The sequence below is a fragment of the Odontesthes bonariensis genome, chromosome 18 (genome assembly GCF_027942865.1).
Source record: "Odontesthes bonariensis isolate fOdoBon6 chromosome 18, fOdoBon6.hap1, whole genome shotgun sequence".
Taxonomy (NCBI): domain Eukaryota; kingdom Metazoa; phylum Chordata; class Actinopteri; order Atheriniformes; family Atherinopsidae; genus Odontesthes; species Odontesthes bonariensis.
Genome location: NC_134523.1, coordinates 16,609,296 through 16,634,953, shown reverse-complemented (window position 1 = coordinate 16,634,953; position 25,658 = coordinate 16,609,296). Strand labels below are relative to the sequence as shown.

The following is a 25,658-nucleotide window of genomic DNA, read 5'->3' as shown; positions in this document are numbered from 1 at the left end:
ATTCATTCGGCTAAAATTCAAAATTAGTAACCCGGATTTTTTTTAAGTAAGCGACGCACCTCCACGTTATCAGTGCTGGTGTACAGTAATTAATAAATTATAAACAGCATAGTTTGTGCCTGTATAAGCTTGCCCATAGGAAACCGTTTCATGGCCGAATATCTCAAGAGAGCAGCCAGACGCCTCGCGAATATCTTCGGAACAGCTCCAAATGACCAACAACAAGCAGGGGTGAGTAGAACATCATGTTATAATGTGAAATCAAGGGCCCAATGTCAAAAAACCGGTCTTATCCTTTAACTGTTGAGCAGTCGGAACTTTCCAGTATGTGAAAAGAAATTGTTCTCTTGAGTTAACAAACACTTACATGTGTTAAAAGTGTCTGTTTTTATTCTTATAAATAAAAATATATAAGTATTGGCATGTGACCTGTGAAGAGAACATTCTGTTTGTACCAAATATACTAAAATAGTAAATGACTTCAGCAAAGATATCCCCCGACCACACAGATTAGGACAAGAAAAACTTTGATCTCCATGCACAGCACCCCTGTGAGACAGATACTATGAGCTGATATTATAATACTGTCATCATCCAAAAATCTATAAAATCCTGCAAAGTTTAAAGAAAATTTGTACAGTAGGTAGGCTCATCTGATTCATGGTTACAATATTCTATGCCCTAAGTGTGGGGATTAAATGATGTGCAAATTCTTATCTTAATCTTAATCTTATATTCTGTTTTTATTGTTATTCTGCACAGCCTTCTAACTTTTCTGCAAATTGCTTTGAACAAAAATGAATATGATTATCTGACAAGTTGAATACGAAAACTGTAATGAAAAAAATCCTGTGTTTGATTTTTAAAAGCTGCATAACCTTAAATTTGTCATCTTAATGTCCCAGAGCGTAAAAAGTTCTCGCAGACAACTTGCTTTTCAGTATGAAAGTGAGTAAACGAGCTGTCTTCTGTTTCAATTTAATGCTAAAGTCTGGTCAGGAGATTGCTAAATATATCTTAGGTGCCGTTTACACATACCCGGGTATTTTGAAAAACGAAGACCTTTCCCTTCGTTTGTGCCTTTCGTTTATACACAAACGGAGTTTTTTCCTCCAAAAACGAAGCTAAAAAAAAACTCTGGCAAAAGTGGAGATTTTTTAAAAACTCCGTTTAGCGTTTGTGTGTAAACTGGTTGAAAGAGACGAAAACGGAGTTTTCAGAATGGAATGCGGAGTTGTCGTCATAGTACAGAGCCCCGCCCCTATCCGTCATGTTGGCAGAATGCTAGCGTGAGAACGCCTTTCTCTCCGTCCATTGTTTATCTAGCAAGCATGGAGGTACTAGCAGCATTTCTGTTGTTGAGAGCTATACTCGCTTGTGTGATTTTGAAAATTACAGTCATACAATGTATTGAACAACAAAGACATTTTTCACGGCTTTAGCAGTTTTATAGTCCAGCGCAACGTGTAAAAGTAGCTCAGTCTCGCTATCAGTCCACACACGAGCCTGGCGCAATATTTTCTTCTTGAAAAGGATCCGGAAGTTCTTCCTGTCAGCGGTTCTCTATTAGGCCTCTGATTGGCTTGTGTGGAATTCTCATTGTTCTAACACTGCCAATGTCAGGCTTGGCGTAATTTAACAGATCCTGATAGCGTATTTCTCCGGATCAATGTAGACGTGTTTTTTTTTTAAAACGGGGCTGTGTGCACCTAGTTTTTTTGCAAACGAAGGTTAGAAAATATGCGTTTTTCAAAATACCCGGGTATGTGTAAACGGCGCCTAAAGCCTGGTTTATAGTCGGTAACGCAAGACGCAACGCAAGACGCAACGCAAGCCCTTGCGCGGTTGCAAGCCCCCCCTTGCGTGCTTGCGTGTGTCACCTCAATTTTCTAAACTTTACGCAAGACGCAAGCACAGGCCACTGGCTGTGTTCGAAACCGCCTACTACTTGAAAACGGCATACTCATCGATCTGACAGTATGCAGAGCGTTTACACACAGTGCACTTCACTCCTGCCCGAGCCCAAATCAGCCAGCCTGAAAAGCTGATTTCCCTTAAGCTATAAACTCTGTAAATATATAACTTTAGCAACATTTGAAACATTTTCAGGCGAGAAAGTAGTCGTTTAGACCCCCAAGGTGTTGAAAATCTGACAAAATACCGGCTATTTACAAGAAGAAGAAGCATGAATCCACTCGAAGAGGTCCTGGCGGTGAATTTGCTTTCATCATAGTAGGCTTGTCATTGAAAAAACCCGCTACTCCACCTACTGTCCTGGCGGTGAATCGCCACGCAGCACACGCAACCGCCGACAAAGCAAAATGAAGTATAAACGTCTCGAGCCATTAACATACGCGCAAGACGCAAGCGCAAGGGCAGTTAAAAGAAGTATAACTCAGCCTTTAGACAGGAACTGTCTACAAAGAAAAACAAGCAAGGTGATAACGTAGATGACAATCATCTGGCAGGTGATATTTGATGAATGTACGGAATTCAGGTTTATTGTCTCCATCTGACAGCAAAGCATCCCATCTGGTTTGTGCTGGTTGTGACTGCTGCATACGAAGAGACATGCTGTTAATGTAGAAGAGGGTCCAAACCTACCTTTACATAAACAAGTTCAAGCAGAATCAACATCCCTGTTACTTTGCGTATGAAGTTAATCATACGACTTTGTTTGTGGGTACCAAGAGCTTTGACAATCACTAAGCTTCACAATATGCACCTCTTCAATACCCTTGCTATTTAGGGAGCATTGCAAGACATATGTGGGGGACGTTGGATGCCTGAGGCCACAACAACTTATCAAAGGTCCACAGTATGAGATCTAACTTCACAGTACAAATGTGAGATACAGAAATCAATTTCCTGCACATTCTTGTCTGTATGGGGTATAACAACAGCAGGCACACAGGGCAGCTCTCCTGTCCACAGTAGACTGCTTGAGGCATTTACAGTGAGATAAGAGACGTTGGCTCCAGACAGTCGATGAGTAGAAAAGGTCGTCTGGTCTGATAAAGCCTCGCGCCAGTTATGCAGCAGTGAGGGTTGATTTACAGTGAGGCATAAACAGCACGAGTTCTGATCACGCACGACTACATGTCGTCTAATTTAAAAAGCAATACACAGATCATTGATTGAGAAAAATCATTATTATCGATGAAAAATAGCATTCAATTATAAACGTCAAGCAATTCTTGAAAAAATGACCCTCCACTTCCACTATGTTGAAAAAAATCCCACTGGTTGGTCAATAAGAAATGAAGAATAAAGGATATGTTTCCTCATAGGATGACATTGCTGGAACTGAGAAAATGACTCTAAGAATACTTGGAAATGATTTGAATATTTGCTTTACCTTTTGGTATTTTGTATAGAATTCTCATGGTACATGTCTTCTGTTAGGCTGCAACAAAATGGTAGATTGGGTACCATGGCTTCAGCACTTCTGAGTTAACAGGACTTTTTCTTGCATGGTGCACATCAACATTTGAAGACAGCTTTTCAGCAAAGCTTTGTAAAACAAGACACACAGAGCATTTGAAATATTACACAATTTAGATTTAATTTTTTCTCACTTTCAGCTATTTTATGCTTTAGCCTCCTCCTTGCTGCTGCAGGTACACAGATAAGCAACAGATGGATGAATGCACCGGGTAGATAATGCTTTTGCAAGATGAAAGCAGAAACTGATGATTAATTTAAGAGGGAAAAAGCAATACTGCTGCTTAACATCTGCGGCATACAGTGAGTTGTCTGCTGTAAGACGCTCTACCAAAATCACTCATTGCTATTCACAATTAATGTTGGAAACAGCTACAAACAGAAAGAGGTGAGTCGTAGGGGGTTCAGGAAGTAAAATGGCAAGTTTAATTATTTCTTACTTAATGAATCATCTCTAAGGTTTGAGTTATGCAGTGTACTCATCAAAGTTTATTGCAAAGATCTGGAAACAGGTTTTTAATGGGAGGCTGTAACAGTGGCCTGTTTCATGAAAGTGATTCGTAAGCACTGCTCTCACGCAGACTGCTAATGGTTGCAGCATCTCACTTCACAAATGAGAAAGTGGGATGAATGTTTACAGTGGACAGCCTCGGTAGTTATTTTCATTGTTCCCCTTAATTAATCTTTCAAAGTAAATTGGGAAGACCAGGGAATTTATTTCGAAGAGGCCATGTTATGTTAATTTCCTTTGCTGCCTTTCAGTGTGTTATGCATGTTTCTGTGCAACACCAAAAAGGAAATGATTCTCATCCTTATAAGACAATGCTCCTGAACTTCCCAAGACACCTCTTTGTACTTCAGGCTTTCTTACCATAACATTTCTACATCAAAATCTTTTTCCATAATATCTATCTCATGACTAATATGACACTAAACTAAAAGTTAGGATGAGAAGCTGCTTCACACTCCACTATTTCTGACCAATCATAGCAGAGCAGGAGCTAAAATGGAGTGTCTCCGTCAAAAAATTGACAAGAAGTGCTGCAGCAAAGAACAGTATGCGGAAAATAATGCATTCTCTAGATTTTAAAAGCCTGTAAACTTGTTGTAGCAGAACCCCTGGGTAAAATGGTGAACCTGTAAATGAGGATACATTGTCTGGCCTAAGTGAGGTCACCAGATATCAAGAAGCAGTAATAGCTTGGTGACACTGCAACAATAAGACTCTATCTGTAACAGATCAGGTATAATCCTTTAAAGTGCATGTTAAATAAAGAAAATGTGACGTAGAGGCAAAGCTAATAATAGAGAAAAGAGGATGGCAGAAGTGCAAATGTAATGTATGTGAGGGAGAAATGGAGAGATTTGTTGATGCTGAGCCAGTCTGTGGGCTGGTCTGGTCCTGAGGCTGAGTCAGAGAGTGGGTGTCCGGCGGTCAGCAGGGCCATCAGGGCTTGTTTTAAAGTGAGTGTGTGTGTACATGCGTGTGTGTCCTGGTTCTCTCTAAATGTATTCAGCAAAATGCATCACAGCACTCGAGGCTATGGTTTTTTATGATTCCCTGCCAGTGTTTTTTTCTTTTATCAAAATCTACGTAAGCTGAAGCCTGAGTTACTGCTGAGCAATTCGCCCACCACTGAGCTCTTCTTTTCCTCTGCCCCGTCTCTCTACACCCCCCATCTCTGCCCCCACTCTAGTTTTATCTTTTTTTCACTCTGGCTTATCTGTCCTTGTTTCTCTTTCGCAACCCTCTTGCCATCTTTTACCCCACAGACTTTCTCTTTGTCTCTACCTATATCCTGACTCCCAGTCTTAGTCACTCTTATATTCTTATATTCTTCTGTTTTCTGACTTTTTGCTCTCCCAATGAAGGTGAATGCCGCCTTTGGCTCAAGTGCTCTTTTTCACTCTGTCTCCATCTCAGGCAGGTCACACTCTCTTAGCCCCCGTCACAGACTGCCCACAGCGCCCAGAAACCAGCATACTAAATGATTCCCGGCAAGAGGCTTTTGTTTGAGATGGGGATGACAAAGACAAAGGAAAATAGAGGGTTTATGTAACCACTCAGCTGCACAATTGACTTGCTCGCTGACACGTTCACTTCTTAGGTAAACATGGACCTTTCATTTCTTACAAGACCTCTGCTGACCTTGTGGATTTTGCGCAGAGGAAGAAGGAAGGTTTTATGTAGTTGTGTGGAACATGGGGGAGTTTTTTCCCCCCCCTGCTCCAATTGGTTTAGGGAATGTGGCATTTGAAGATTCACAATTACGGTTTATTTCTGATTTTGATTACTTATCTCAGCGCACCTGCATTCATGAGCAGCAAACCCAATAATCGTTATCTTTTTCTGCACGTCTCTGCATTTGTAATCGGTATGCCTCATTGTGTGCAACTCATTAGCATCATTTTCATATAGGGTTACGTGAGGTCATAGACTGCTCTGCAGTATCATGACTGAATTAATGCAGCTGATGGAGGAAACAATTAATCTTTTAATGACAGTGACAAATGAACAGTGTAATAAGGTCATTATTGGGGCCAATTCTGTTTCATTGTTTTGTCTTAGTCCTTCCATATCATTTATTGTAATTATTATGTCTTCATAACTAATCACAGCTAAAATACCAGAAATAAGACATGAGTTGTAATATGACCCCGTTTCCTTAAAAGTGGATGCACTATATTATGATTATTATTATCTTTTTTAAATACATATTTGTGCTCCTTTTTTAATTTGATACTTAAAATATATTGGGAAAGGGGGTTGATTACCACTGCCATGCTGTTATAGTATGTGCAGAATGTGGTTTAGGATTATGTAAAAAAAATAAGTGAGGCCTTACTTGAAAAAGATGACTCTGCATAGCAGCAAATTTTGCTCTAAAATCTGTTAAAATGTGATTCCTGAGGTCATTAGAAGCTGTATGGATCCCTTTTAAGCATGTAGAGTCCATAATTTGCAAAAAACATTTAAATTTTTGATTCATTAGGCTATAACATATGTTTCCACTTCATCACAGCACATCTTAAATGGCTAGGGCCCTGTAGCCATTTATATAAATTAATTGTGATATGTTCGACCGGCTGTTGGTGGCAGCAAATATAAACTTTTCAAGAGTTTAGAAAATCGAAATGTTTCAATTAAAACATTGCTTTAATGATTTGCAAAGTGTTATATTTGGTTTTTGTTTGCATTTTACACAGCACCCCAACTTTTTTACAACTATTTTTGGAAACATGGTTGTGAAAGTTAGATATCTACTGCTGAATTCTTTAAGTTGCTGTGATCACTGTCTTGTCCATAGTTCAAAACACCCAGGAGATGAAAAGAAAGCTTTCACTTTTCTACCAGCTTTGTCTTGTGGACTTTCTTTAGCCAACCACAGGAAGAAAAAAACTGACAAGCACCACGATCCTTTTTACAATGATTCGTACACAAATCGAGCTGTGCAACCTGAGCCAGATATTGACGAGCACAAAGCAATCAGCTGCCGTTCCTTTTCATTGATTAAGAGTCACTCACCAATGTTGTGTATTTTGATGTTTGGCCTGACTGTGTAGTCGGGAGAAGTCTGACTGGAGTCGTCATCTGCCTGGGAGGCTGAGGAACACAACAAAACATACATTTTAATACAGAGAAAAGAGGACTAAATAAGAAACCAGAGAAGAGAAACAATGATGGGAAGAGACCCACAGAGAGTAAGACATAGACAGAGAGAGAAAACACCACATTAAAATGACAAAACGTGAGAGATGGGTATTCTAGGCATCATTAAGTTGTGTACTGTTCTAGCACAGCATGGTGGAGTTACAGTGTGCCTGCCTCGGAGAAATAGTGAAGAAACCAGGGACTGTGAATCCAGACTGTAACCTAAAGATTGAAAGCGTTTAGAGCTGGTGGAGAAGTCATTATCACATTCACTGTTCATCAGAACATTGAATTACATTCAGTCTGAATTGCCAAATTATGCATGAATGAATGAATGATGTGTGGGTTTGTTGATGTGCAAATGTATAGGTTGTTTATTTGTGTGTGTGTGTGTGTGTGTGTGTGTGTGTGTATTCTAACTATTTGTGTCGGTGTGGCATGGTCATGAGGACAAAATTGCATTAACAAAGGACACACACAGAATCTGGTGGCCGTCAGTCTGCAGCTGTTTGCAGGTCTGTCTTAAAGTACTGTGCTATTAGTGTGTGACGCAGTAGCAATGAAAACAGTGCGGCTGCAGTCAACAGTCCCTGTCAAATGGACATAATGCACCCATATACAAATATTAGACACATTTACGGCTGAGATACAGCCATGTGCAGACAGACACACAGGTGCTCAAACTTTAAAAAAAAACACATAGACGCACACAAACACAGATGCAAACGGAAGCTTGCCAGACACATCAATAGATTAGCAGTGACACTGGGATGTGTTAAGGTGATGTGTACGCAGGGGTTGACACTGGCATCAGTGTGGGATGTATTAGTGCTGACAAGGTTAGAGGAGAGGGAGAGGCTTTCAGCACTGGGATGCCTGATCAAAGGCCTGCAGGAGAAAGAGCAGGCTACCAGGGTAAAAATAACACACACACTATACAGAGCAGCAGGCATCAGAGGGAAAGATGGAGAGAAGAAGAGGGGGTTGGTCAAGAAGGAGGAGGGTAGATAGAGCTAGATCTTGCAGCCGAGTACTTTTTTCCTTCTACATCTTTTGCACATCTTCACAATAGCATGTCATACAGAGAAAAAGATTGAGCATTATTGTAATAGCACTGAGACACAGAATAACATTAAGCCATCACTCTCAAAGCACTGCTTTCAGGGGAAGAAAACACCATCATCTAGACCTTGCCAAGACAGCACAAGGGAGAGAAGTGTCAGATCTTAGTTTTTCCCTCTTACTCTCTCTTTCTGCCTTTGTTTATCTGTGTTTTTGTGAGATTAAAAGAAATAGGAGGACGGTGGAAGTAAAGTGGTCTCACCAGTGGAGCAGCAGACGTAGACTCTCAGTCTCAGGCAGCTGTGGCCGTGGTGGTGGGTGGGCGTGGCTATTACAGGGAGCAGAGAACACACAAAAGATATCAACCTTCTGCCCTCTGCAGGCAACATCTCCTTCAACCACAAGCCATGTAAACTGCAGCAAGGCAATTGAACAACTGCCCATCCTCAGCTGAACTTCCAGTATCTATTAGTAACACACACGTCGATAATAAATGTGTGCCATGTGAAGCTAGTTATTATTTTAAGCTTATATCAACATATTAGACTTCCCGCACCCTCAGGCTTTTTCTATCCATCACAATGAACATGTGTTCACTGGCCTGACTCACAGATGTAGTAATACTCCTGGCCCACGTTGAACTCGTAGCCCAAGGAGAATGCGCTGTAACGCTGGAACTTCTCAGAGAACTTGATGGGCGCATGGGGTGCGTGGGGCCGGTTGCACTCCCAGCGTTTGAAGCCCAGTTGGGGGTCACAGGTGCGGTAGCCACGGTAGCTGACCATGTAGAGGATGTACTGCTCGGCGATGTTGCGCTCTAGTGTCCCCCGCTGACTGGTGTTGTAGTGTGGGCAGTAGATGTCCAGGTAGTCGTTGACGCTGACTTGCACTGTGTATCCCTCCCTTCGAAGCCTGAATCAGAAAAGGAGAGTAAAGAAAGACAAAGATAACCGAGGCTGGAAGTAATACATTATTTACATTATGCTGTAAGGGAACAGGGCTGCATCTCAAATTCCATACCAATGTCCAATTATGTGAGGTGTATTTAGTAGGCCTGAAGCATATATTTCCAGTGCAATGCAATAGTGACACATAATAAAAAATTGGAAGTACAATGTTTCATATAACAAGGCCTAATACATCTCTGGAATAACATGTTTTGTCATATTACTGTATCAGCATTGTAGATGTGTTACCAGGGCAACGTGCCCACTACTCACATATGAAGACCAACATGCTGCTCTTTATTCTCTCAAAAATTTGTTGAATAGCACACTGAATTTTGGACCCAATGTTGGAGCCTCGCTATAATTGTGAGGGTTGCTAGGCAACCACAATCCAGGAAATCACTTCAAAAAGTGTCATGCAAAAAAACTTCCTTGAAGGCTGCAAATGGTTGTTTTTGCAATTTGAATTAAGGTATTGTAAGGTTACAATCTTAACAAAATCCTATTGCAAGATGGCAAAGCTTGGAAAGATGTTTAAATTACAATTTCATAAAACAGTTTGGTTAATGAGTAATATATAGGTTGTTAATTACTCTTTTGCCCTTCAAGAAATAGAACTGGCAACTACTCTCTGCACTGTATTTAACACAAAAGCAATGCAATGTGGCTGAATTGACTTTTTTATTATTGACTTTTTTGTTCAACTCTTTTTTTGGAGTGATGAACTATTACATCTTTCTCCCCCCTCTGCATATAAAATCACACGTTTTCTCACTAAATGACCGAAAAGCGAGTGATGAGAGCCGTGCTGAGAATGATAATCTGTGTGTTTCCCCCTGAGCTCGCTACCGGTTGGGTCATTGAGGTGGAAGGAGATCCTGTCAGTGGCGATGTATGCTCTTGCTGCAGGGGAACTGGTCTGCACACAGTAACCCATCATGAAGCAAACTCCACTGTTAGCTGTTAGCAATGGACAAGGAGGCTGTTGGCAGGTAAGGAGAGCCCCACTATGGTCGAGCATACCGTATGTGTGCGTGTGATGTACACAATGGTAAAGTAATCTTTTAACTGACTTTAAACACCTTATGGAAGAACTGAGAGGATGATGTGATCGCAGCTGCCGTGGTGTTACCTACAGTGTTTGTGATACTAACTACACTTATTATGTAAATTACACAATCTGTAATTAGACAAAGTAGAAGTCATTACAGAGGCTCCTGCAGGTGAGCTGATGAGATGGGAATTGTCCTCGGCTGCACCGAAGTGTGACCTGCACCAATTCGCTGTAATGACTAATTTGCACCATTAGGTGGAGATATTGTGCTGTACTTTCTGTGCTAAACTCTCATCTTCACCGATTCTTTTTTTTTACTTGTTTGTGTCCTCTTTTTATACACGTTATCTGATACACACATTCAGAAGAGCCCACACTTTCTCACACTCATAACCATCCATCATTGTGGATACATTGTGCCAGCACACAGTGCTGTCAAGTTCACACAAACATGCGCACATGTGCACACGTTACTAGGTCAGGCCCCTGGAGAGATGATTATTCAATTAAAAAATGAAGACTGGAAATGTCATAACACCGCTCTTTCTCTTTCTTTATGTCTCACTATCTACGGTGTTACAACTGTTCCTTTTTCTGGATCCTCTCCTCCACTCTGATGCTCCTTCTCCATTTCTGATGCGTTTCTTCATTTACACACATGCTAAAGGCAGATGAACATCAATTCTCTTACCCCGTGTGCTTTTAGAGCCATCAATCTTATCTGTGCCTTCTATCTCTGCTGCTCAGATGTGAGATGACAGACTTTTGTCTTGCAGTGTTGCGGGAAGAAACAACGCAGCTATGCTTCAAAAGGACTATATTTAGAGATGGGGGTGTGTGCAGGAGGGGAAGGAGGTTGAGTTGGGGGGGGAGGGGGGGGGGGGGGGGGGGGGTAGAAAAAGATAAAGAGGTACAATGGGTGTGGGGTAGAGAGAAAGGTAGACGTAAGATGAAAGTGAGCAACGGAGGTTGTGCTGCATATTAAAATGCGTGTTGAGGAGAATCCTGGATGCAGGTGGTGTGTAAAAAGTCATTGAGGACTGTGTGAGAGGACAGTGGTGCGCAAAAGGAGGTGGATGCCAGGAAGCGTGGGGAATCCAGGAAGAGAATGGGGCTGCATTTGATTGATCTTTATTATTACTTTGATATTATTGGATGAAAGTCAGTACAGTAAACTAATGAAACCTGTCACCCTTGAACATTTATTGGTTGGAGAGTGTTTGGAATGTTTAGAATGTTTCCTTTGGTTAGAAATGAAAAAATCATTAGCATTTTATAATCAAGATCCAAATGAAATATCTACTGTTCAACTGATCTGAGTGTGTTTTGGTTATCACTTCAGCTCGAATAGCCATACCGGCACAGCGGGAAGACCATTTGTTCCAAACATTGTCAGCAACAGAGAAGCATGAAAAGAACGAAAGAGGATGAGATAAGGCGGAGCAAGAGGAGAAAGCAGGAGGAGAGAAAAAGGTGGAGGCAGAAGACCAGAGAGTGTGGGTGAGCAGAAGAGGGGAGTCCCTCTAGGTGTATGCTGTTATATAAGATGTCCACTTAGTGACACAAGACAAAAAGGTTGCTGGGCAGAGAGGAATGGAGGAAGGAGAAGAGAAGAGAAACAAAAGGAGGGGGTGAAAACCAATTTAATAACTCATGGTAGGGGGAGGAAAGGGGGACAGTGAGAGGGGGAAATGGATTGAATGATGATGACAACAAAGAGCCGAGCACAGAAAGGGAGGCAGAGGCCTCGACGAAGACACAGCACTCCTCTGGGATAAACATACATGCGGTAAAAGTGCATAAAAAAGACTGATGGCTCTTATTCACGCATTGCATCTTTTCCTGCAGCACCTTCCTTATATCTGACTCCCCTCTTCTCTTTACGCTGTGCATTGTCTCCACGGTGGTTTTGCTGTCTCATCATCATTTTCCTAAGAGTAGGAGTGCACAGCTAGTTAGTTAAGGCTGCGCAAGCTGGTGAAGACTGCCAGGGGAGGGAAATAGCAGGGGGGAAAGAGTGAAAGAAGAGGAGGGGTGAAGAAAGTGGAAAGAACAAGCGACAAAGAACAAGACAAAGATAGCACCACTGCATCTTTCACATCTGTGCTAAAAAGAGACTTTGGAGAATACCAGCAGTAATAAATAACAACGGGAAGTTAAAGCTAGTATGCTGAGTAGAAACAATAAATCAATAATTCCTGAAAATGAAAAAAAGAAACACTGTACAGAATAATTATTACGCAATATGGAATCATTAAGCATTACTTATTAGAGTAATATTACTTTTTTTCTGAAAAGGGATGTCAGCTTTAAAATTCACCAGTTATATCAGTAACACTCTCTTCTTTGTCATTATTCTGGCCTCTTTGTTGTCTTATTAGGAGTTTTCTAGCAGACTGTTAACAGTCCCTGGATGTGCTAACTTGGTGCAGGAGCTTGAGGCAGAGGAAAGACATTCCCCACGACCAAAATTGGAAAAATGCAACGCCTACTCACTCAAAAACCACCTCATTCGCACATTGGGTGTCCTGTAGGCTTGTTAGGTGCATGGGTACAAGGGTGTGTGAACTGTCAGGATGGAGTTTCTTTAGAACTAACTGCTCTGTGGTCTGGACCTGTCTTGTTAAAATTCAGGTTCTCTGTCTTATATTCTAATAAGGTGTGACATGCAGGGGATTTGGAGAGAAATTTAGTTTACAGCAGAATAGGAAAACTTATGTATTGCATTACTTCTGCTGCTGAGTATCTAGTAGAGCAATATCATACTTTTTTCAATGAGAGAAGATTAATGTGATTCCATCATAAGCAGCTGGGTTGTGTTTTGTATGCGACTCCGGTGCTGGTGCTAACGTCCATGTTGTGAGTCTATTTGACGATCAGATAATCCAGTCACTGTATTAACAAAACTAGCGAGAATATATCAGTCTGTTCAGGTGTCCACAGGATCCATAGTCTCCAAGCATCCCAGAGAAGAGGCATCACGTTGACCAACCCTCATTTGAGGTCCACTCTGCAGTACTCAAAGAAAATAAAGAGCATTAACAACTGTAGACTATTTCTTAATTGCCTCTGCCTCTGGAAACTCCCCCAAAACTAACAGCTCTCTATCTAAATTTAGGAAAGATTAAATATATCTTAATTTCTGTGCTAAAATGTTTTGTAGGAACAAATATCCTTTACATAATTGCGTGGAATCAGAAAAAGTTCGCCCATGAGCCACCATGCAGATAACGGGTGGCTTGTCCATTTAAACAGACGAAGCTGTGCTTCATAAAACTAACTCACCATAGCAAATCTTGACATACGAGAATTCAAACTGTGTGTCTGTTACATTACTGATTACTGCTCTGACTGACAGTGACTTGTACAAACAGTGACAACCATTGGCCACAAGTAAAATAATCTGAGAAAGAAAAATCTTGTTGTATTTTCAATTGCATTGATCTGTTTTTGTAATTACTCACATTTTGTACCAGGTTTTGAAGCACTTGCTTCCCCTTTAAGGAATCAGATATGAGCGACCTTGTGCATACAATTGACTGACAGGTCTTTGGATCAGTCATGTTGCTCAAAACTTCCATGGTTCCCTCTGGGATAATGACCCCAGCCAGCTCTGATTTAATAGAGCAGACAATTTTATGCTTCTTACTCTGCTTCAATCACCAGCCACCATTGATGTCGGTCTAGTTTGAAACCTGGTAGCAAGCAGCTCATGAGTGACAACGTTCATTCAATCAAGTACAGCCTCTGTCAAAAAAAAAAACACCTGTCAATCATCTATCGTCACAATGCTGAGTGTTACACCCTTCAGACATCCAGTGCTGGAAAGCAGAAGGACCCCTCGTGTCCAAAGACACTACTGTCAGCATTTCTACCATCGACAAAGAAAAGTTAATGAGCTGAAAAACACAAGATTCTTTTATTAAGTTAAGATAAAACTAGGTAATTTTGGGAGTGAAAGTTGGATATCATATTGGACAAATAGAATAGAATAGAATAGAATAGAAGATACTCGATTCATCCCCCGTGGGGGAAATTCAAATGGATATGGAAACATATGGAGTTTGCTATATTTTAAAAGATGAGGGAAATTTATTACTCTTACTTTTGACATGACGTCAATCATATTTAGTTTTGCTTTTTTGAGTTTAAAACTATAACCGCTATAAAGTGATTTTTGCCAGATTTCATGAGATGAAAAGACTGACTCACGAAAATAATACTGGTGCAATGGGTATGGAAAGCTTAAATCCACAGAGGTGTTCCTTGCAGTTACAGAAACCGGAGCTGTTTTCTTCTGCTGCAGATTTGTTCTACATTACTGCTACAGTCTCAAACTGTTTTAAGAATTTATCAAAAACAAGTTCTGCTTTTGAGTCCAGCCTTGCAGTAGAAGAGAAAAAGTCTCAGACTGGAGAAGGAAGCACTCGTGATTGTCACCGGTACATGAATTATCCTTTGCAAATGCACATTTCAACAACTGTTACAGGCTGGATTTACAGAAAAATACCAATATTTCATAAAAGCCAAATAGCTGTTCTAAAGTGTGAAAGCATACCAACAATAGTTTTCACAACAATACGTCAGCCATGTAGTCTGATTTTCCAAATGCAATCTTTCTTGCAGAGATATCCAAGGTTTCTCCTCCTGCTTGCTTTATGTGCTCCTTCATCCAAAGTAAATATGCAAATATGAACAGAACCATTTGAAGTTTAAAAAAAAAAAAACACTTCACTATAGAGTCACCAGGATTTAATTCATAGAACTGACTTTTTCATAAACACTCCAGACTATTGCACTCTGTAACAGTACGCAATCTATATCTAATCAACAGAGAAACACAGGTGTTGGCAGTTTGTCATTATCTGTTTCCAATATGGCTGCCACAAAAAATTAGTAAGTGGAACTTTCTAATACAGTAATGAAGCAGTCTTTCACTTGCTGAATACCTCTGCAGTGTATCTGAGAGATGCTTTCAGTGTTGTTGGAGCTTCTCTCAGTAAAGGTGAGGTCAGCATCTTCGTGGATGACCTTAAAACCACTCTCTGGGGTAATCACCATCAACCTCAGTGGGAGGATAAACTACCAATGCACAAACTGCCATGAGTTAAATGCCATTTACCAAATGTCTGTTTACCACTGCTAAGACTCCTCCAATCAAATCCCCTGACAGGGACAAGCTACACTCTGCTGTATTTTTTTTTTGCCTCAGCACCAAAACTCATTACTCATAAACACAGACAGCTGCACGAGCACACACGCACAAACACTACATCTCCTGTGAGTCGTCACTGATTGAGTTAATGCTGCAATTAACGGACTGGTTTACAACATTTCGATCCAAAATGGAGGATTGAGGGAGAAACAAGTGCTGAGCCAGTCTGTGGGAAGAGGCAAACGCTGCAACTCTCTCCTGTTACTATTAAACCACTGGGAGACATCCACTGTTTCCTGCACAACCTCTGTCCACTCTGGCTCTCACTTCAGAAAGACTGAGGAACATCACTTTTTCATATCCATGCGCTCTTCTACAACATTACAAAGCTGCAATATCCATCTGTTGACCCCACTTACAAGGAGCATATATCTAAGCTTACGTAAATGTGTCTTGATCAAGGACATCCTGACAGAAATTACCTTAAAAACCAATCACTTTAACAGCAGTTTAACGATTCAAGCCATTCACATGTCAGCACTTCTGTTCGTTGACTGTCATTAGTGTGGACACAGCATGATCTCTGCTAACTCTTAAAGCTTAATCGTAAACCAAAGTCAAGTCTGAGGCAAGGGCAAATTATTGTGATCTTTCCGAAAGAATCAACAAATAAACGATCGGTTGCCATTTTATATCCACAGAGTAGTGAGAGATTTAACACCCCGTACTGCTTGGAGACATTCTCTGCTGTGCAACTGAGAAAAGCTAAAATGCCGAAGCTTTCAAATGAATAAATCATTTTGGTAATTAATAGATTTGTATTGATGTCGCCTGGTCATGACATTTACACTGCATGCCAACAACAATAAACTGAAATAACCTCATAAGTACTCAGTCATTGCTGCTGTTTGCTCCAGCAGAAAGTACGATTTTATTGATCTACTGTAAGTGAAATCTCTTTGATTTCACCTCTCAGTGGGGTGAGGGGGTGTCACAGCTAATTCTTGCCAGCACAGTGGCTGAGAAGTAGATGTTTTGGTTAAATGAAAGAGTTGTAACTCTGCTAACTAACCTCCCAGCAGTTCAGTTGCTTGGTGTCTCCTTCCCCCCTAGCCTTCCTTTGGGCGTGCCTCTTGTGAAGTGCAGCGCTTAAGGGGCCAATTTGAAAAAGTAAAGCATAAGCCAACTTAACAGAGGAATATGCATCTAAAAGAGAAATGTGCTGGTAGCAGCCTTGGACTTAATCTAAATTAGAGGAAGAAAATATGCTGGGATGCGTTTGGGCATAAGTGAACTCATTTCTAAAAAATGTTCTTGTGAAGATTTATAATTTAAGATATTTAAATTGAAGGTTTGCTATTTGTGCTTGATAAATGCCTTTGGTGATTCAAATTCAATTAAATTCTATATTAAATCCCTTTTTAATTTGCTTCCCATCAAAGGCAGACATATAAAACATTACAGGTTTGGACATTAGTAAATGCTGCTATGTTTTAAGGAATCATGTTTTTTGGCCTGAATAAAGGGCCTTTGGTGTTTGCTAGCTGCATCACATGGACATATTTGTTTGAGTTGTAGCAGCAAGGGAAACAAAACATTTTATGAGCACCATAATCGTACAGTGTCCACAGCTCCAGCCTCTGATTAAATCACTTACAAAGCATTGTGGGTTGTTGCCAGCTCATTCGAAGGAAATATGAACAGGCATACATTTCATTGATTAATCTATGCAGCTTAAGCTGCTCTTTACTTTCTAGGCATCCACAAAGGAAGTTCAAATACCAAACAGAAATATAGAAGACACAGTTGTAAAATTACAAATCGCAGCTCTCCTCCAGCTGGACTTCAGAGGTCAGTAGGTATCTTATCTTTGCTTTTATTACAGTGGAATGTTTCCAAGGACCATTTGTGTTGCAAGGACTTTGCTTTGCTCACACACTACAAAGATAAGATGGGACCGGATGCCAGTTTTCAGAGATGATCTCTGCAGCAAAGACGAGAGTGCAGACACTGGTAAGAAACTGCCAAATGACCCTCTTGCCTCAGATTAAAGTGTCAAGAATAAACTCTGACCTGATGGGAACTGGCCTTGTCAAACCCACGGGATGGTCTGCTTTGATGTATTAATAAGATTAACAGCAGGATATTGAACCACTTAATGACCTGATTGGGTCACCTTGTGGTGTATTGCAAGGGAAAACTGGACTAAGAGAAAAAACCCTTTCACAATGTTCTTTGCTCTTTAATGTTCACAAGACCAGCTTTAAGCAAAGCTGAGGGAGCAAAAGTTTCCTACATATTTTTAGTACCTCAGGAAGTCTCACTTTGATGTTTTGGAGCAAGACTTTTTCAAGATTAGTCAATGAGTCTAGTTAAAGAAAAGTGAATTAGTAGTTTCCAACAATTGAGCTTTGGTGAGCCCTCACATCATCCAATTAATTTCCCCATGTTAATGATTTGGTTCAAAGCAGCTGGGATTCAGAGTGGCAGAGATATCAGCAACATGGGGTTTGTTTTGTCCAAAAATCTGTCACTGCAGAAAGTTTTGTTAAATTAAGTCACATTAATTGATATGCAAACAAAAGCAGTACAGTGGGACTTCATCCTTTCTTAATGACAGCAGACACAATTTCTTCAGAAGCATTACAAGCTGAAGCCATCCACAGTCACGGCCAGTCTCGATTAGTGATCCATCCCGCTGAGTTCTTGGTGTGATTATATCCTGCGACATGCCGTGCTAACAAGCGTCCATCTCTCTCAAGGTGCAGGTCTAATTGTACCTCACTATGAAAGCCTTGATCACTCTCATCTGCCCTCTCTTTGAGCTTGCTTCTCTTTTGCTGTCTCACATCCAACCTCCTCCTTCCTCATCTTTTTTTTAAGTATTTTTGGGGGCTTTTTATGCCTTTAATGAGAGGACAGTTGGAGAGAGACGGGAAGCAGGGGGCAGTGAGAGGGGAAAGACACACAGCACAGGGCCGCTCGGTGCGGGAGTCGAGCCGGGGCCAGCTGCAGCGAGGACTGTAGCCTCTGCACATGGGGCGGCTGCTTAACCCACTACGCCACTGACCGCCCCACTTCCTCATCTTTTTAACCATTTATCTTCTTTGTAGAAGAGTGTCGTCAGATCATGAAACGCATAAATCCTTCTTCTTCCTCTTCTGTTGTCCAGTAAAGGCGCCACATTCATACACTGAAATAATGGACAGCAGCAAAGCTGTGCAAAATGAATGCGTATGTGTTGTGTGACTTTAAATAAAATTAAATGTGATCCATCCTTAAAATGTTTGATTATCGAGTGCAAAACCGAAACATTTGGAGTCTGTTTTGAAGGTGACAAAATATCTTCAGAATTAAAAGAAAAAAACAAAACAAAGAAACAACTGGCTTTGACTGTGACTGTTTTCAGGAGAGTGAACACAGGAGGGGAATGCTTCTGCTTTTTGCATAGAAAAATGAAACAGTAGGCGGCATGTTGCCTAAATTCACCAGGATGGAAAAATGACTCTTTTGCAGCCAAACACAAGGCGCATGGATGAGCTGACTGTGTAAATAGATGCTTGAATATATAATAATTTTACAATTACATTCCTCATTCGTTCTTTGCAATCTTTCATAATGACTGCCTTAAGTTGTATGAAAGAAAAATCTTTCATTCTAAAATAACCACAATACACAGTTAAAAAGGCAGTAACCACTTATTATGTGTGAATGTAGAATTATTTAATGAATGTAAAATTATCATTCAGAAAAAAAATTGAAAGGACAGTATCACTTCATTTTTCCTCTCCAACTCATCTATGTATAGTGGTCTCTTCAGCTCACTGAACAGACAGCAGTCAAGCCGGCCACATCTACTTCTGGATTATTTTCTGTAGAAATTTTCATTACTGGACAAGCAACCTGTCCAGCGTGTACTCCTCCTTTTGCACAATGACAGCTGGGATAGGCTACAGCCCGTCTGAATTGGACTGAATGGGATTAAGTGAGTATAGAACCTGGATGGATGGATGTTCGTATTGGGCAACATATCTGATGATACCAATAAATAGTGGCCTATTATATGGCTCATATTCTGTATGAATGGCCTCTTTGCTATTCTGATAATTACAGAAATTATTTCCATCTTGTGGTCCAACTGATCTGCAAAATAAGGCAATACAATTGTCTAAAACTGTGAGGATGGGGAGTAAGTAATAGCTTAACATCTCCAAAGAAGAGAAAAGTCTCTTCAAACTTGATCAAAGACGTAGTCTTCTCTGACTGATCTCTGATTTACACACAGATGTGCTTTTACAACTTTTTACAACACATTCTTTGGATATTTGAAATAACCGTCAACATCCATTATCCATTCCTTTTTAACTGGTATTGATTCCTTGTGCTTTGTGCTACTGCTACCCAAAGCAGGAAAGAGTTTGCCTGAAATCTTCCGACACACTCACACCGGAGGTGTCAGCACATTGTGAAAATCAAGCCCCATGTAAGCCTGTGTTTTGTAACGGATCAAACATTTTACCAGTGAGAACAAGTCATTTTTGATTTTTGTTTATACTAGACTGAAACTTGAGTGTAAAGGGTGGTGGTCTAAAGAGAAGGAGAGCCAAAAAGGCTGGCAGAGAAGACAAAGAGAGATAGCACAAGGAGCTATGATACACAATAGAAGACACCACCAAGTGAATACCTTTGAATTAAAGACACAAGGCACTTCCTGGTAGTCCAGCTGTCCATGTCAAAAAACAAAATGCTTACCTTGCCAATATCCAACTGACCAGCCACAGCAAAAGCACTGACCACACACTGAAGAAAGGCGGATTCACACTCACACACCACAGTTCAGTAATCATATGCACAAAGAAGACGTCCAGGATATTAGACATCAGAGACAGAGTGGAAGTAACATGAAGACAACCACAACTTGAAAAAATATATGTAATGTGCAAAGCGAGTGCCTCTTATGTTATCTTTATTAAGTTCAGTACGCAGGCTTTGAAGTTCAGTGTAGCTGCTCTCACAGGAAGTTAACCACAGTAGGGAGTTCATTTTCAAAAACCTCAGTCTTTAAGCCCCTTCTCTGGCTGGCACACATATTGCTCTCTCTGCGAGCACACAAGAGACGAAAGAGAACAAAGATGAGAGAACGAGAAGTGGAGAAGTGGAAAGGAAGAAAGAAAGATGAAGGAAAATAGTTTTGGGTCAGATTTAGACTGGGCGATATTCAGACATTGCCAGCCTAATGGATGCCAAGTAGAATAATCAGGTCTTTTATCTCCGAGCCATGGCCGTTGCAAGGTTTCGCTCCTCCCAAAGACCACCAAACAAACACTTATGCACACTATTATACTTATAAGAGGATATATTTGCAGCTGGTTTTATGGCAAATACACCAAACATACAGAATCAAAATGCACAAGGACTTCCCAACAGTCCTCCATTAATATTTCAACCATTTTCTTAAAATAACCCATCACCTTTAAAACATATCATCTTTTCTTTGTGCAAACATCCCTCCACCTCCTACAGTAGTGGCCATGGAGTAATTATTTACACGTTCCACCTGAGAGCCCTGATAAGAGCCTGTAGGCTACAGGAGGAGAGGACAGTTGCTGGGGGGGGAGGAGGGGTGAGGACAGTCCGCCCAAGTAGCATGTCAATCTGTGGCCCATTAGCAGGTGATGCCAGGCAGGCATGCTCAAAGCTGCTCCCCAGGTACAACAGTCGTTTCTCTTCTGAATAATTGACCGGCTGCAGCCTACATTTTCTCACTCCCTCCATGCCTCTCTATCCTTTCAACAGCACAGTTACTTTCCTTTGATTGTTTCTATTTTCCCATTTCTTACCCTCTCTCTTTGAGTTTTGTGTTTTCTTTGCCTCCCTACTATTGCTTTAAATTTCCCAAGGCTATAAAATGTGAAGGTTTCTGGTACATATACTGTAGGCAATATGTTAGTGAGGGCAGAAAGAGAGGCTCATTCTGCAGCTATTTGATGTGAGGCATCCTGGGAGAGGCAGCGCATCTTGCAGAATGTTTACTTCTTCAGGACAATTCCTAACACCACAGCTGCTGCTGCTCCAGCACTAAGACAGTGACAGGAGAGGGAAACTGCGATCACTGGCTATAGCGGGGGTTGAAATGCAATGTGTTTACTTATTACATCTAAAAGTCTTATTTCAGTGAACAATTCAGGCTCTGATGAGGCTTTATAAACACAGCCCTGGAACCAAGTGAGTAATGACAAAAGCCTAGAGAGGAGATGTTGTTACACCCCACAGTGATTCGCTAGGAAACTTGCTCACTCAGTAGCCACAATACCTCCTTCTGAAAATGGAAACCCCCTCTCTGTAACAACTTTGTGATGAGGCACAATACATTATCCTGAGGAATCAAATCAAATTCAAACGCCCCTGTGCCTTCATTCCATGTGAAGCGCCGCATCTGGCTGAGGACATTAATGAATGCCGCCTCATGCCACCTCCTAATGGAATTGCCCTGTCTTGGAGTTCACTGCTGTGACATCAGCTCAGCGGTGGCAAAAAGATTACAGGAAAGATTAAAAGACGGAATAAACCACAGTCTGAGCTTGACGGGCAGCCAGGCCTCAAGATCACACATTAGATAATTGGTCCAAAAGAAGGAGAAAAAATTCCCCATCTCTGCGACTGTTTTCTGCTGGGGTTTAGAAACTGTGGGTAGCACAGCCCCACCTGTCGTGCTGTCACACTTCCACATTGAAATCTGTGAACAGAGCCCGCGTGCTGTATGTTATGATGTTTGTGTGAAAATGGTGCCTTTGTGGGACTAGTGATGAGCCTGAATCAAATTTCATCGTTGGCCATTCTTCACACAGCTGGTCAGATTTAGTAACGACGCAGTGCAGATTTTACTGACCCACACACACACACACACACACACACACACACACACACACACACACACACACACACACACACACATACACACACACTTTCTTCCTCACTCCAAAACAAACACCCTTTCACTCCACTACACATGCATGCTTTATCTTCCCCTCTTATTGTGCCAGTGCATCTATTTCTCCTGTATTTTTTCCACTTTGCTTCGCTCTACACTATCTTTGTATCTATCTACAGTGTGTCTCTCCCTCCATCTCTTCCCAGCAATGAGCTTGTGCTCTTTCATAATTCATGGAGTTGTTCTTATGGCTCACATAGCGATGTCAGATGGGAATCTGTGCACCTCAAAGGCTCATCCAGCCTGGACTGCCTCAGCCAGTAAGATTACTGCTCGAGCTACTCTGCTGAGCTATCATACAAGACTAATTCAACACTCTCAATCACACCTGAATCACAAAGTATGTGACGATTGTGTGCTTTTGTTTACACCGCTATACATGTGGCAGATAATAGGCCTGGGCGACAATTGCATCAAATCGGAGTGTTTGCTCTGGTACTACGCTCCTGGTTATTAACAATCTTGAAATATTAGTTTTACACATTGGAAGAGATTGGTGATCGCAAGTAAGTCTAATAGCTTTATGACGGACATAAAAGCATTTGCTTTTTGTTGAATTACTTCAACTAACAAGTATCTGCAAACCTCAATTGTTAATCTTATAGGACATCTGTGGTAGTATAACAAGCTTATTCTGCCATCATGGCTTTGGTTTAATGTTTAGTAACAGTGCCAAACTTAACTAAAGAGCAATTGGTTTTGACTCTGTTTCTCAGATGCTTATTAGACCCACTATGGATCTCGGGGGTGGTAAACAGACAGAAGCATGAGCAATGAAATGAAGGAGCAAACTGATCAACATCTATCCGATGTAAGCTGGTTTCTGATAGGAGTCATGCATGCATAAAAGATTGGGGTTTAGTTTAGGGGTACAGTTAGTCACTATGACAAAAGTGAAAAAAAAAGTACACCCTCTTCCCTTTATAAGGTTTCAAGTATCAGGACATAATGAAAGATCTCTTGGTCCTAACAAGTCTCAAAATGATGTAAACGGAACCTGAGAGAAACAACAGATAACATATTACACAAAGTCAATATTCATTTCACAAAAGCTAAGCCAAAATCCAGAAGCAGTAAATGACAATGTGGTTTCTTGTTTTCAATTACATCCGTGCGATCAGGTCATTCAAATGAGCTACACTAAGCTAAAATACTGCACAGTTCTGAAATAAAGGCCGAGTCAGGTTTCTCTTACCAAAATGAACCAACATTTCCTTCAGTTAAATTAAGAAAAAACTGAGGTCATTGTGTTTGGCAACAAAGAGAAGAGGTTTGCTGTCAGTAAATATCTTGAGTCACTGTCTCTAGAAACTAAAGACCAAGTCCAGAACCTCGGCGTGCTGATAGACTCAGACCTGACCTTCAACTATCATATCAAATCAGTCACCAAATCAGCCTTTTATCAACTTAAGAACATATCCAGAATTAAGGGTTTCATGTCCCAAACAGATCAGGAGAAGCTGATTCATGCTTTCATCTCCAGCATACTTGACTACTGTAACGGTCTTCTGACTGGACTCCCCCAAAAGAGTCTCAAACAGCTGCAGCTCATTCAGAACGCTGCAGCCCGAGTTTTAACCAGAACAAAGAGATCAGATCATATCACCCCAGTTCTCAGGTCTTTACATTGGCTCCCGGTCAGATACAGAATAGATTTTAAAGTTCTGCTACTCGTCAACAAATCACAGAATGGTTTAGGTCCAGAATACATGAATGACATGCTAGCTGAGTATAAACCCAGGAGAGCTCTGAGATCTACTGACTCAAGTCAGATAGTGGAGCCCAGAGTTCAAACTAGACACGGTGAAGCAGCTTTTAGCTGTTATGCTGCACACAACTGGAAAAAACTACCAGCAGAACTGAAATCAGCCCCAACTGTAAGCACTTCTAAATCCAGGTTAAAAACATTTCTCTTTCGGTGTGCTTATGGTTGAGTTTATATCTTTCTTTTTCCCCTCTTCTTTGATTGCTTTTAACTGTGTTTTTAATTTTTATTCTATTTTTTTTTCTCTTTAAATTGCTGCTTTATGCTGTTCTTTTAAATGCCTTGTCTTTATGTAAAGCACATTGAGTTGCCTGTGGTATGAAATGCGCTATATAAATAAAGATGCCTTGCGTTACAAAATTTTACATTTTACTTACTAATACATTCATGTTTAGAATTGAGAGAAGCAGCTTTGAATATTTCTATAGTCATTTAAACCATATCACACACCAGCTTATCAGCAACTTATCTGCCTGTGTTTGTCTCTGAGGCTGAGATTAACAATGTAAATGTGCGCTCTTGCACACAGATTTCAAACAATGAAACAGCATGAAACATTCACTGTCCACATTATTAAATGACAGATTAGACTGGTCAGTTGATTGGAAGCTGAATTAATCTGCAGGCCGTTTGATTTTCAGTAAGCCAGTCTGCAGATAAAATTATCCATGTCACACAAGAACAAAGGATGACAGCCTCTGCTAAACAGGCGTCTCAGTTTTTTCTCAAGTGCACCACCGTATACTATAAGCATGTACAATACAATTTGCCTGTGTACAGTCCTACTGAACACATACACCTCCACTGCTAAGCACTCATCACTGGCCTCTTCTTCTCTCACACCCTGCCCATATGAGCGATGAGCTCATGGACAAATGCTGATCACAAAGAGCTCATTCCTGAACCGAGAAACCCATACGTTAAACACACTGTCCGAACCACACACACCAACAGAATTAGACGGGGACTATTTAGGCCACTTTAATCAATGCTAATCACTGCAGGCACACCTCACTGTCAAGACTGCGACATTATTTGTCTTAGGAATACAAGAAGAGAGACAGAGACGGGGCAAAAAGGTGGATGGAAGGAAACATAGACAGACTGGGTGGAGCAGGGCGGACAGAGTGTAAAAATGTGAAATGGTATCCACAAATACAGGCTGCCCATGGAGCTGTGAACCCACTGCAGTTTTTATGTACTTTATCTTGCTTTTCAAGGTCTGTTTTCTTGGGTCCACATGGTTGAGCCTTCGTGGGAGACGTGATCGGGCCAGTCTCGTGCCGACAGGGTTTAATTTCAGCTGAAAGGGGCAGGAGGACAGAGAGGGAGGGGAAAGATGGGACTGAAAGCGAGGATACGTGAGAGGTAGCTGGACAAGATGATAGAGAAGAAGGATAGGAGAAGAAGAGATGAGGGAATAGAGAGCGTCAGATAAGAATTGTGTTGAACGGAGGTAGTGTGCCATGGCAAGGAGGTGAAACCCTTTAAGCAAGGTAGAAAAAAAAGATATGTAGAAACGGAGGGTGGCAAAGAGGAGAAAATTGAAAGATGAGAACACAGATTATTAGGAAAAGAAGTGTAAAGC

At 41.0% G+C, this 25,658-nt stretch overlaps 1 protein-coding gene across 1 annotated transcript in view; it reads right to left on the bottom strand.

Moving 5' to 3' along the window:
- efna3a (ephrin-A3a) overlaps positions 1-25,658 on the bottom strand; it is a 67,967-nt gene that overhangs the window by 4,009 nt on the left and 38,300 nt on the right. The window contains exons 2-4 of the mRNA XM_075449458.1: positions 8,769-9,070; positions 8,421-8,486; positions 6,971-7,048 (exon numbers count right to left, since the gene is read on the bottom strand). Coding sequence (XP_075305573.1) covers positions 6,971-7,048; positions 8,421-8,486; positions 8,769-9,070 — 446 coding nt within the window. The remainder of the gene's footprint in view (positions 1-6,970; positions 7,049-8,420; positions 8,487-8,768; positions 9,071-25,658) is intronic.